Source organism: Lepisosteus platostomus, chromosome 2 (assembly GCF_059453375.1).
Source record: "Lepisosteus platostomus isolate fLepPlt1 chromosome 2, fLepPlt1.hap1, whole genome shotgun sequence".
NCBI lineage: Eukaryota > Metazoa > Chordata > Actinopteri > Semionotiformes > Lepisosteidae > Lepisosteus > Lepisosteus platostomus.
The window spans coordinates 6251335-6265735 of NC_142612.1; the positions used below are offsets into that span (position 1 = coordinate 6251335).

The 14401-nt window shown below is 42.1% G+C and overlaps 1 protein-coding gene across 2 annotated transcripts; it reads right to left on the bottom strand.

Moving 5' to 3' along the window:
• Window positions 1-3: 3 nt before the first annotated feature.
• On the bottom strand, window positions 4-13762 carry LOC148675807 (serine protease 23-like). 2 transcript variants are annotated; one of them, XM_088648055.1, is made up of 2 exons: window positions 13414-13762; window positions 4-4500 (listed from the first exon to the last, which is right to left on the bottom strand). In XM_088648055.1, the coding sequence occupies exon 2, from the start codon at window positions 4485-4487 to the stop codon at window positions 3360-3362; it is 1128 nt and encodes a 375-aa protein (XP_088504181.1). In that variant the 5' UTR covers window positions 4488-4500; window positions 13414-13762; the 3' UTR covers window positions 4-3359. The 2 variants fall into 2 exon arrangements, with proteins under 2 accessions (XP_088504181.1, XP_088504175.1); XM_088648049.1 differs by having other exon boundaries at window positions 13392-13761.
• Window positions 13763-14401: the final 639 nt, after the last annotated feature.

Consider the following 14401-nt stretch of genomic DNA (forward strand, 5'->3'; position numbering starts at 1 on the left):
CCCTTCTTGTGAATATTGCATTTATTTTTTGATATATCAGCAAAGCAAGTCAATTCATAGCAACACCAAGCTGCAAATGTGTGACTAAATGATCAAATAAAAAACCCATTTTTGATACAGGTAGGTAGAATATAGCAAGAACAGCATTTTATTCCAAGCTCTGTTTACAAAAATGAACATAAAAGGTTGTTGACTTTCAGCAACAAAAAACAATCTTTCTTGTTTAGGCCTGTTTAGGTTAAGCATGACAGAATTAGAAAGTGAATATTTAAACATTTAAATCCATGTTGTTTTTTTGCACTGCACCATTTATTACCTGAATATTTTGAATACCAGGGCGTCCGACAGCTAATGCTGCTGTAGTATATTAAATCTCTTCCCCTTTCTGACAGACATTCCTCTATCATCTCCTTAAACAGTGATAGATTTGTAGACCTTTATAGAAAACAAGACATCCTCCAGATACTTCAGCTAGATATTTAATTATTTTGTTGCATTCTTCAGTGTCAAAGATCACAACGCACTGACAATGAGAAATATGCAGACACAGTAGTTCCATGGTCAACCGCGAAAACATTTACATTCCAGGCAGGCTCGACTCTTCTCTCTTGGGAAGAAGTGGTTCACACAGACCTGTGGCTGTGCATTTTATGCACATTAAATTAAAACTGTATAATCTTTCAATGAGATCTTGTACATTTTAAATGGCTCCGTCTTTCGTCAAAGTGTCAGACTAATATGAAAGGGCAGTTGTAGGGGTTTTATAAATTAAGGCAAAGAGTAAAATACTTCTGGCCACACTTTCAATCACGGAAATTATTTCCCCTCCAGTCTTAGTTGAATTGGCCATTTACTCCCTTGAAGTGGGTCATGATTTTAAAGTGACTGTCAGGAATGCTCTTTCCTTTTCAGAATAGAATGTATTCATGCCTACTGCTAAGATGGTTGCTAAAATTAAAACTTTTTAAGCAGTGCACGTTTATCTTGTCCAAATTAGGACAAAGTTTTCAGAATGCCACATTTAATTCTGCTCTTTTGGCAAGCTACATTCCGTAGAAATATTCCACTGTGCACAACCTGCACTTCATAATGTTCCAAGATTACCAGATGCACAAATGCAAATAAGGCACAGCTAACGACAGTGTACTTTTAGTGATTATTCCAGGATAATGACTGATTTTTTAAATGGCAGAGGAACATTTCTATTTTCCATTTAACTTGGTCAGTAAAATTATTAATTTTTTAAGAAGACTTCATTCACTTTCACTGACTACTAATCTAACATTCAGCTGCCAAAAGAGTAGTGCACAACCGATAATTGAATCAGCAGCAAGTTAGGACAATAGTGCAAAGAAAACGTAAATGGCAGATCTTCAATATAAACAGCTGTAGATTTAAGTCAAATTTGAACATTTTGCAAGTTGTGTTTAAAACTTCACATCAGGTTATTGGCCAGCAATTTGTAAGCAGTATCAGTTTGATACCCAATTCATACATTAATTTATTTAGGCTTCAGGGCAAATTTAAAACCCTCTTCTGTCTTTAAAGTGTGCAAGGATAATGGGGTCAACTGCTGCTTTTGGATTCTGTTCAGAAAGTAAGAAATATATCAGCTATGGGGAATGCTTTAATGTAAATCCCATCTCTGATCTTATTATATACAGTTAAAATTAATTTTATGTATTTTTTTACTTTAGGTAGAAATGTGGGTAATTTTTCATTATGGAACTATTTTGCAGGATTTTTGCGTTTGAAAACCATGTGTTGAATATTTCACTTACGCCCACAAGGAGGCGCAAAATATCTCCTTTTTGTTTAACGGACACGGTAGCCTCCTTCAGCACTGTTTCAAAAAATGTATAAAAAAGAGTGCCAAACGACATCCTTTTGATCGTTGCCTAAGAAAGTATTTCTATTTTTTTTCCTAAAAAAGACTTTGGACAAGATTGTCAAAGACTGCTGTACCATTTGGCCGAAACTGCTCTGATAAAAAATTAATTTCCCAGTGCTGGTACAGTACTTCATGTATTCAGATACAACTGCAATATTGTAGCAGTCTGCTTATTATGATCTCTGCTCTAGCTTTAGAATAACAGGACTGTGTAGAAAATAATTCAAAACTACTATATTTGTGAAGCGACCTATGGTGTTAGAATGAAAACACCCCAAAACTTAATAATCAGTATTGGTCCTTTAGTTTCCATTTCACTATTTTACTGTTTTAACTTTCTCGGGGATTGACAAACACTGGAATTAAACTCTCTGAACTGTGGACAAGCACTTGCAGATCATTGTGAACACCTCTGTTCATGCATGTGTCTAAGTACACTGTATATGCATATAAATGGACTCAGAAATATGCAAATCAAATAAATTAAACAAGTCATAGTTTGTTCATTTTCTCTCCAATGTTTTTTGCAGAGTATGAAACACAAGTGTCTAAATACACTTCTTAAACTGGATGTTGAGTATTGTGATGGGCAGGTGTTCTATTCAGGAATACAGCAGTGTGCTTTCAGTCCTGCTTTGTGCCAAGAGTTCAATACGATGAGCATCTCTCTGATAAATGATGGATGGAAAATGTCTGCAAATTCTTTCATTATGTTCGTAATATAATCCTGTTTTTACTGGCACACTTTCCATTTGTGTAGAGTGCAAGGTACAGTACAGACTGCTGTTCATGGCATACTATAACCTGTGTTTCCAGTCGTGCTGTTCTTTTTTCCAAAATGTGGGGAGCTGTTTGAAATACAGATACACGTTACAAAACCCCTCATCTGAAATGTTTAAGATAATCTTTAAAAGCATCTCTGGTTTTAGTCGGAATTTCGAGTGCAATACGCCAAATCCGTTTTACGTCAAAATTTGCACCTGGTTTTTAAGGAATAGAAATGGCTGCACCACATGTGGCAAGATTAGGAACAGTGCTTCGATGTTGTTGTCTTCACCTCAGATATGTATGTGCAATAAAGTGTTTAGAATATTTTCTTGAAGAATTTTACATTTGATATAGGCATACAAAATATTTAACATCTACCACGACATTACTTAAGTCTTGTGGAGAAAAGATGATTAATATTTAATTACGAAGGGAAACAAACTCCCTTTTCCAGAACTCGGGATGTTCATGTGCTGTGAAGGCCACATCCTTCCGCTTACACGAGACTTCAAAAACCGAGGACCCCAGTGCCTCGGTTACTTTCTTCGTCTTGCTTGCTTACTCCACTCTGCAGGCAGAAGTTCTGGAAAAGTTCTGTTCGGTTTCTCCTAAAAGAAGCCAGATTCTCTCAGTCTAACATCGGGATTTTGTGATGTACGTCTCTTGTGTTGCACTCACTTTCCGTCGCAAATCTTCTTATCTACCCGTCTCGACAATCTACGTAGTTCCCCTTAATCCAGTAGCAGATCTGGGCGTACTTCAGGGGGGTGATGCGCACAGCCACGTTAAACTCCTGCGGCGAGCCGTTGCGGTCCACCCACTGGTGGCCCGAGAAGATGCCGATGATTTTGCGCTCCCAGCGGCGATGCTGCCTGTTCCACATGCGCACGTAGACCCCCGAGCCGCTGGCCCCGGGCTGGGCGTCGCAGTGCTGGTACAGGAGGTCGTACGTCTCGTCTCTCACCTCGCAGAACCGGTACACCAGATTGCCTGGGCGGTCGTTGTCAAAGCCGGAGAAATGGATCCTGCGGCCTGGCAGCTCCCTGGCAGAGGGGCTCACTCCAATCTTCATATAGCGGCGCTTGTGGGTCTTCTTGAGTTCCAGGAGGGCGTAGTCATAATCCATGCCGATGTCGTTGGCGTTCCCCTTGATCCAGCCCTTGGGAACGTGAGTGCGTTTGACCCGAATCCATTGGAACTTCATTTTTTCTGGCACGTCAGAGCCGGTCTTGTTCGATTCGGCTGTCTCTTTCTGTCTGGGCTTCAGGAAGCCAACCTTGAGTTTCTGCGCACCTTTCACGTAGCTCTTCCCATCGTGAATGCAGTGGGCAGCCGTCAGCACGTGTTTCTCCGCCACCAGCGTCCCCGTACAACCGGTGGAGATCTTGACCGACGTGGAGAAAGGGTAATTCAACAAAAAGTTCTTCCCGAAAATGCTGAACCGGCTGTCGTGACCATAGATCTGCCTCTTGGCCCTTGATCGCCCCCTGGCTCCCTGGGGCCCTGCCAGGTCAGCCAGGTGAAAGCCATAGATGCCCACTTTGGTCTCAGTCAGGCTCCCATTGAAGTAGAGAGTTTCATATGAGAGGAACTCTTTCAGATCCTCATAACTTGGTATTGGAGCCTGCTTGTGACACTCTGGCCCACAGGGTGACAGCACCTCGAGCTTGGCGTCTGCGTTGAACTTTGGAGCTCCCAAGTCCTCTGTCAGCTGGGGCAGGACCACTGGCAGCTTTGCCCTGGGCCAAGAGGGCTTCCAGAAGGGGCTGTAGTGATAAGCACCTTGGACCGAACCCAGCAGGAGGAGGAGAGTAGGTAAAGCTTCCATGTTGAAGACCAGCCTGTGGAAAGACCATGTACACATTAGATCAAACTGTTTGTACAGCAGGATAAAAAAAGGTTTATCTTACTCTAAAATGATCTTACTTAAGTAGCATGTGACTAGCCCCAACCTAAAAAAGGGGACAGAGCACATTAAAAATTCACAATGGCTTGAAGTGCAGTGAAATAGTCTTTATTGAACAGAACAGCAGCCACCCATCCACCAGCTACCACCACTAAGACCTTAATATACAGGTAACTATCGAAATAAAGGAAACACTTGAGTAAATGAGGGATACAAAGTATACTGAAAGCAGGTGCTTCCACACAGCTGGGGGACCTGAGTTAATTAAGCAATTAACATCCCATCATGCTTAGGGTCATGTATATAAATGCTGGGCGGGCACTGTTGCCCATTATTTTGGCTACTGTGGCTAGAAAAAGAGATCTCGGAGACTGTGAGCAGGAGCTTCAGTGAGGAGGACGGCTCAACTTGCTGATGTTCCATGAGGAGCAGTGGCTGAGGTGATGTTGACCTGGACGTCTGACAAAAGACATCATCAACTAGGGGCAACCGTGGACGAAAGTGGATACTACTCAACCCTGATGTCTGTGTACTGGCACGAGATGCAAGACAAAACAGATGAGCAGCTCAGAATCAATTGCCTGCAAATATCAATCTGAGGCATGAGCTGGCAGTTTCATCACATATGGTCTGTCAAGAACTTGACTGAGAGTTCATTTCTCATTCATTTCCATTAAAGTTACAGACTTTAATGAAAGTTACTTTTCAGATTAGTTATAAATGGAGTACATCACCAGCTTGCTTACATTAAGTAGTTGGCTATGGTCAACATGGGGAAGTACGTCTGTGATTCGGAGTCCCAGTTCGTTTCCCAAACCTTTGATTCTTTATTGATTGACAATTGGCGGGAGTGCTATAACAGGAAATATCTAAAAAGCTTTTCCTGAGAAAAATGAATATGGTCCAAATCTTGCTTACTTTGCCTTTAGGGAATTCTGAGATTCTAAAAATGAGAGCAGGGGTCATAGTGCTTGATAATAGGCCCTAGGCACTTTCACTCCGAAATGTGCAAAAAGAGGGGTAGAAGCCAACTGAATGACGTCGATTGACATGATGAACTATTCTAATGCTAAACCACGTGATTGATGGAGGGAGTCGAGCGACCATCATTTCAGTTCCTCTAGTTTCTAGTCCAGCCACTAGACAGCATCTGATTATTGATTTGGAGCACCTAGAGTCGATCGCAAGCATGTTGTTTCAGCTCGTTTTTCGTGAGTCACTGGTGTTTCCCTCCTTCGTAGGCCCGAAACATTTTGTAGGCCCTAGGCACTGCGCCTGCAGGGCCTAAATGGGAAATCCGGTACTGCATAGTCACTGCTAGCAGCGGCTTTTCCAGGTTTAGTCTGTGCCGCAGATGGAAAATTAATGAGTAAACAAAGGAAGGTGCTTTCCTTAGACACACTGTACTGTAGGTGCCAGCGCTCAGGCAGTAATGCAGAAAATCTTGAGCTGGCCGAACCCCCACCAGGCAAACACAGCGGAAGCTGAGCCCCATGGGATTCAATTTAGTTTTTGTATACTCCTCCCTCCCAAATTTCTTGTTCAGATTTCTTTCGTCAGCTGCCGTGTGTGTCAGAAAGGATGAGCCCTGTGTGGGTGGGGCTCACACTAGGGAAAAGAGGAAGCAGCTGCACAGTCGATTAAGGGAGAGGCGGCGCAGAGCTGTGGGAATTCTGGTACAGATTTATTCTGTAGGACTTGTACGACCAGGGCTGCTTCCCTGTAGCGATTCCGGTCTCTGGCTTTGTGGCAGGCCTGGTCAGGAAAGCTGACCTGCCGTTACAGACCTTCAAAGGCTCTGATACCTGTAAATAGACACAATGACTGGCTCATTGTTTCGATGACTGAGGAAAATTTTACAATTTCATACTTCCACATGGGTGAGATTAAGGGGTTCTGTTAGGTACAGGGAACTGCCAAAATAAAGGAAACACCAACATGAAGTGTCTTAATTGTCACGATTATAGTCCCCCCTCCTTAAGGGTGCTCCAGCCCTTTCACTCAAGACCTTATTCTGTGCACCTGTTTCCCATTCCCAGCCCACCTTAAAAGCCAGGCGCTGACGCTCATCCGGGCTCTGCATCTGATTTCCATATCGTGCGAGTCTGGGACCTGGAAGCGCCTGGTCCCGTTAAGGTTTTAACCTCTGTTCCTGTTCCCGTTCCTGTTCCCCGTCCGCCGGTTCCGACCCGGCCTTCGTGGTTTTTTAATTCTTTGTTCTGATGGATCTCCTGGTTTTGGACTTACCCTTGTGTTTTAGATTTTCCCTAAGGACTACTCTCTCGGATTGTTCGCCTCGGCCACGCCTCCCCCGTGCACCAGCGCACCTTGGACACGCCCCCTGTCTTCAGCCCCGTTTTCCTGCATGACGTTTCCCCAGTGTTTCCCCACTCCGTCGGACTGTGTCGTCCGCATAGGGTCCGGAAAGAACTGTTCGTTACATTAATAAAGCATTGGGCCACCACAGGCCACCACAACAGTTTCAACGGGCCTTTGCATAGATTCTACAAGTGTGTGGAACTCTACTGGAGGGGTAGGACAGAATTCTTCCACTAGAAATTCCACCGTTTTTTGTGTTTTGTTGATGGTGGTGGAAAATGCTGTCTCAGGTGCTGCTCCATCATCTCTCGAGTGTTTGGTTGGGTTGAGACCTGGTGACTGGGACGGCCATGACATCCGACTGACGTAATTTTCAAGCTCATCAAGCCATTCAGTGACCACTCGTGCCCTGTGGATGGGACCATTGATATCCTGGAAGATTCCACTCCCATCAGGACAGACATGCAATAACATGGAAATGCGCAAATAAAAAAAAAAAATTAAAAATGCAATAAACGCTGCGTAGGTTTAAAATTCAGGAACATCAATAGTGCCCTATAAGGGCAGGCCAAATGCTTACAGTGGGTATTGTTTTTCCCTATGATTTAGTGAATTTGATACACAATATTTATGAGATAAAAAAGAGCTTGTATATTTATGATAGAAAAGGCACAGGAACAATTTTTTATGGACTGCATTATTCGCAATCGTTAAAAAATAAGTCAGCGCCCTTATTAGTCCATCAAACCAAGGGTTTACTGTAATGATGCCCTACAATGCTATGTTAAAGGAAAACCACTGAAGCATACCTCCTACTTGTGTTTGGTTTGTCACTCCAACAGACAAGGTCAGTTGTGTTGCAGGTGCACTCCCCCGCTGGTTGAACATTATCAAAGCCTTTCACTGCTTTCTTTATTTCACTCACAGGTCCTGCAGGAAGGACTTTGTACTGAGCCAGGGGGGTCAATTCTTCCACTCACCGTTAGTATATACGAACTGTCCTATGCAAAGACAAGGCTCTGACTTTAAAAGTTGCAAAGAATCTTTTACATTCTGCACTACTACTGGTTTTGAAGGTAGCACAAGAACAGCATGTTACAGTAAAGGTTACAGTATGGTTGATCCTGAGATGACATCTGTGGAGCTTAGTTTGGAGGCCCTGTGGTAACTGGACATTTGACTGACAATATTTTAAAGGATTGCCATGCATGAATATTCCATTTATACACAATGGCAGGCACAGTTATGATGGTCACTTGAACAATGTTGCTGAAACCAAAATGGAAAGAATCACCAGGAATTTACTGATTCATAATAAAATTGCCTCAAAATAAATTTTAGCATACTTCAAGTTGTACTGTCATTCAACTACAGACTTCACATCAGAATACCCACCCTCTGTTAGCTATTAAAACATGCTAATGCCCTAGGCATTTTGTAACACATATGTAATCGTCTGTCAACATCCAATGTTGTTGACACAAATCTTAATCTCCAAGAATAAGAGGTACGCAAGAACACAAATGTCCTCCGAAAGACCATTTTCAACTTATGTTTATTTTAGATGGAGAAAAAGGAATAGGTCTTCAAATTCATGTTCCCATCTCACCTGTTCCCTGACTCTTACCCTGTTTTAGGATTAAAAAACACTAGAAAGGACTCAAAGCATAATTTGACACTTCTAATGACTTCTTAAGTGATCGCTGTCCTAGTGTTCTTGGTGCTTGGGTTACTAGGGTCACTAAATTGTTCAGAACTCATGTGGATAGGAATATACTATCTGAATGAGACAGTACAACAATCTCATTCACACTCATTTGTTCCCCTAAATCTGGCCACGTACACAGATCACTGGTCAGGGGGAAAGCCTTACCTAGCAACTGATACCCAGAACCACCACTCCACTCTCCGCCACATAACAAAGTACCCACTGGCATCCCAGTGATGTTACTGCTAAACCTCAGCATTAAATGGACAAATGATTGGTAATTCTTCTGCATTGTTTGTAGCTGACTTCTTTGGGCCTGGCTTTGGGAAGGCAGGTGACACAATCGCACACAATGAATGTAAAACAAAACTGGAATGCCGTATAACAACAGCAGTTCATCCTTCATTCCACCCTCAGGTCCCCTGCTTACTAAATACTTTGGTTTTGCTGATTAAATGGCAAGAACACAGCTTCCTGAAAAAGTGAAACATATAAGAGGAATAACCCAGCTACGTGCCATAGTTACTAAATCCTGCTAAAGAATTGTTGTACTAAATTACAATACAGTGAGTGTGACCAACACTGGCCAATTCCTAAAACACCACACATTCGCATTAGCAATTCCATGACATTGTTGTCTATGTCTATGCTTGAGGGGGTCAACCAAAGATTGTGTTTGTCTTCTGTCACCCATTCCAAGAATATTTCCCTTTTGCTGTCAAAACACTTGGCTAAAAGTGCAGCAGTGGAATGTCACATCTCAAAGAGGGAAAACTACTGGGCTTTTTTCTACTCGTCTGCACTGGAAAGACCTCCCAAGCCCTGTAGTCCTGATTCTGCTCCTCCTCTGCAGAAATGTGCTTATAGCAGCTCTGACTGTCCTGGCATTGTATTCCATTTTGTTGAAACAGCAGTTACATCATTAACTAACTGGCTCCATTATTACTACTGACGCGAGAGATATCCATATATACTGGTCGTTAAGGGAATTAGACGTTCTGTCACACTTAGCCCCTGGGGAGGAACATCTTGTGAGCGACTGAATGTGTACAACCCCAATAAACTGCTTTTCCTTCCCTTGCCATTTGTTATACATTCCACTGAACTATGGGGTATAATTCTGGCTGTGCTTTTGTACACAAAGAAGCAGACGTATAACAAGAGAATAACCGATACTTTCACTCATGTCCTGCAGGCTGGATAATGTGCACAGGTGATTCAGTGAATGCTGAGGTTCCCTAGTGGTGCTGCAGACACAGGGACTGGCGTCAAATACTTCTGTGGTCTTGCAATCCAGGCTATACTACAGTTAAGGGCTTCACCTAGTCAAGCTGTAACTGCTAAGTGTGCAGCTACCTTCTACTCCATCTAGATCCCATCTGCATTGTCCCAAAATAAACAGTAATTTCTCCTTTTTACTTCAAAGCCACTGCAAAATCAAATTAAATGCAGAATATAGTCCCGATGCTCTAAGGATCTTATAAGACATATGAAAAGAGCATTGAATTAGTTTCATGTTATGACACTATTCAGATAGAAATTTCCAGCAGTACAGTTGTGTATCGCAGGAGTCATTCACAGAACACTGAATCATTTTTGTGAAGGGGATTTTTTCGTTTTCTTATATCTTTGGACTTGTTTAAGGCATAAAGAATATTAACCGGGTATTTGGTACTAACCTGCGAATATTTGAGATCTGATGGTTAGAAATTACCTAGTGGAATCAGCTTTAGCTACAGTATATAGGAAACCTGCTCCGACAAAGTCTACAGTGGTCGCTGGTTAATCAGTAGAGCTGCAGCTTCGTCCCAGTTCTCTCCCTGTTAATATAAAGTTAGCTCATTTGGGAATTCACAGTACATCAAGGGGAGCCAGTCTGCAGAGGCAACATGAGGGATGTTCGGCCCTGTAGTTCAGTGAAGATGCAGGGCCTGCAGAGATGCAAACCCGCAGACCTTTCTGTGTCTCTTAACCTTTCAATAAAGGACATTTTATTTTATGTCAAACCTACAGTGAATTTCTCATTCAGAATCATCTAGAATGTCAACTCAAAGGTATGTAAATGCTTATTTGATACTATGTAACTTTTTAAATGCGAATTCTGTAATTGATTCAAAGTGACTCGATATCCATGCACATGAAATGGCTGACACAATGTATTGTTAAAAAGCTGAAATCGCTAATTATTGCCTACGCATTTTAAGATGAACTTAATTCTCCTTTATATTACCTTTCCAGTTAAACTATAAGCAAACAAATGCTTACACTAGGTCATTTTTATAATAGAGCTGACTAAAATAAGCTCCAGAGAACTGGAGTTGTTGAATCAGGTGGTAAGAAGATGGTAGTTTTTACCCATAGAGGGAAATTAGACCCCACGAAAGTCTAAATTGTTCCTTTTGAGAAGTTCTTTTCTTTAAGGAATGTTGCTCCCTTAGAGAAGTCCTGAATTATTTCTGAAGCTGATAAGTTGGGTGTCATGAACTGAATGCTGTCTATTTTTAGCTGAAGGACTGGGTGCACTGAAAGGAAACCAGCATAGAATGTTGATCCATACTGGAATTTAGCCAAGATCTTTCCTGCTGTCTTTAAGGCTCCCAAGACCCTTTCTTTTATTTAGTCCAAAGAAGCAAATAGTTTCGGATTAGTGTTGTGTGTATTTAAGAGTGGCTGTGGGATCTAACCCTCTGGGTAATTCTGGCGCAGCTCATTCCGCTGTCTCCCCCGACAGGCTGTTCCGATCCCTCTCGCTTTCTTTCTTGCACAACAGTTTGTCTTGTTTAGTCACCCGCTCATTTGCCCGGCCGAGGTCTTGTGGGGAGACCCTTACTCTCATTGTCCGGGGACAGCCCCAGCCGCGTCAAGTGAAAGAACTCGAAAGTGACGGAGGCTGAATGCAAAGACGAGAACTGCAGAAGTGCAGTAAGGGCGCTCAGTGACAATCTACAGAATACTGCCATGCCCCCACTTCGTGCTCACGGTCCAGTTCCTTCACGGAGCAAGAGCGAAAAAAGGAGAGGGGTTTTCGCCTGGCTAGAAGGAGGCAGGCGGTATTTGGACGGAGCTCGTACTTTGCAATTACCGTTAATTGATGATAGGATCTTCACCAGATCATTAGAACCCGAACAGTTTAGGGGGGCGTTCTTCTTTTCTGTAGAAGTCTTATCTCGAGAGCACAGCTCCTTCGAGAGGGGGAAAACCCAAATTTTTGCTTTAAATCTGAACTCCAAGCCCAAACTTTCGGTAAAATGAAATTGTATTAAAGTTGCTGAAACTCGCTTAAGTTTATTTTAGATAGTACATTATCAGCGCTGTACTTTTCCCTAACCAGTCTGTTACTTTTTACGATTGATACGAAAGACAACACCCATTATTTGCAGTGCAAGCGAGATGACCACACCGTACCCCAAAACCAAGGGTTTAACTATCAAACACACGTTTTTCATCATTTTATAACATCGCCTGTCATTGTATTTGCACTGCTCGATTAAGAACGCAATATTCATTCAAATGTCACCAGAAATAAACGTCTGATCTCACATATTTAAACAATTCAGGTATTGATTCCAATGTATTGGACGAGAATTGTAGTTATCACATAAAGAATCGGCACTAAGATATACTGGGTAGTCTTCGCCATGCTTTAATTAATGCTAAACTCTATCACCATATTTAAGTAACTCCTCTGATTGCGTTATACATATAGAATAAAGTCAGTCTATTTAGCAAGTTGCGCAGTCGAATGAAGTACCACATTTTCCTTAATACAGTACCTAGATGTTTTTTAAAGAAATGTAATGTTCTTAGTGATGTCAGCATTTAAACCATTTTTATGTTATTTGAACAGAAGCCTTTTTAATATAAAAATAACGATATGTAAATAATTTGATATGTAAAAGGAGTAACATAATGAAACTGAAATTTAGCTCTGACTTAATGAAACTCTTAAGGTAGATCTGTACAGTTGACTTTTTCCGCCTGTTCTACTTTTTGATACATCGCTGTGTAATTATATGAATGCCAACCTAATCGTCACATTAATATGTCAAGCACACTAGCGCATAGAACAAACACGACGCTTTATGTAAGCTCTAGACAATGTCAGGATTTTGTGAAAGCTGTTTGACTTTTGCCTAATCTAGTATTGCTTCTGGAAGAACAATCCCGTCCTGAAGACAAATACGGATAAGAGAATAGGATAACCGACTTACTTTAAAGTCATATCAATTAAATCGACAGTTAAGCTTTAGTTTAACTATCCCTTAGATTGTACTTCCTCGTTCACATCGATCCAGAAACTAAATCTGCTTGAAAATTATTCATCAGTGACCAGCTTTCTCTAGCGCTTCATTGACATTCATATTTGGTTAAAGGTTAACGAGTACCATGAGGGAAACAGCGACAAAGCTATTCTTTAACAAAAAACAGTTAGTTATAATATTTGAAAACTGTATTTTTGGAAAATGCTTATTTTAACGACTGTTAAATCCAATGTTCTATGTTTCTACTTATTCGACAAGGCATTTTTATCCTCATCGATTTTCAAACTTTTAATTCAAAGGAAATCAAAATGCAGCATTTTTTTCCCTGCTGTGTAACAACACAATGTTTGCGATACACAATACCTGTCATGCATTCACCATTAACCTTCTCCGACAATATAAAAGCAGCTCTGTTCACACACCCTGTGCGCATCTGAAGTCTGCTCATTTATATCCATCAAGTTCATTATTTCGCTATGCTTTTTTTTTTTGTGGTAAACGCAGGCTCATTCTGACATGAGTGAATCACAGCCTTACCTATTCGAGTTTAAAAACGCACCGCAGAAGGAGCTGATCTCCGCCTCCGCGGCAGGTGAGAACCCACTGGAGCGCGTCCCTAGACCGGCATCAGCGGATGCGAGGAGCGAACTCTTCGACGGACGGAGCTTTGCCGAAAGACTCCGTTACAGGAACGAATCCTAGCGGTTTCAGTCAAAGCCCTAGGAAATCCTTCTCCCCCTTTCCTGCTCCGGGATTCATTTCCTTCTCTCCCCCGCTGGCAGCGCACGCTGTGGTGGAAAGCGTGAACGGGCGGGTTTCAGCAGGCTCAGGTGGCCGGTGGGGAAACTCCGCTGACTGCCGGACCCCAGGAGCGCGGCCGGGCTCTCCGAGAACTCCAGCCTCCTCTTTCTGACCACGTGACGGCAAGCCCCTCGCCGTCTTCGGCGCCCCAAGCCTGCTGAAAGCTCAGCGTTTTGGCACGGTGCTGGGGCGAAACAACCCCTGGAGGTTTTTTTTTTTTTTAAATTGTTTTCGAAAAGCATTTTTCTATATTTGTACAGTACGTGTGTTGTTGCACGGAGATTCGGCCGTACGCTGCGAATTTAAATTCAGAAAGGAGCAAATGCACAGCAGAATGGAGACGATATTCTCCTTATCCCTGTATAACCCCTATTTCGTCCTGGACAGGTAACAGTCTTATCCTTTAAAATAAATCATATCAGTACTAAACGACAAAGGTAAACAATTTTCCCCTTTAAGTGTAGAAAATCTGCAATGTACTGTATGAATTCCCCCCCACAAATTAAAGCGTATCAACCAAACACAATGATATGAGAAAACTGAATAAATAAAAATATCCCTTTTCTTGGGATGGGTATTACAAATTTATACGGATTGCGTACGTGTCCTGTTACATGTTACCGTTTACATCTTTACGCCAAGACACAGCCTATCTGAGCCAAACCTAACCGAGCTGATTAGCAAGCCTTAATTGGGCTCAGGCCACAAGCCAGATGAATTTGTGACCTCTGTCAGGATTGCAGTAC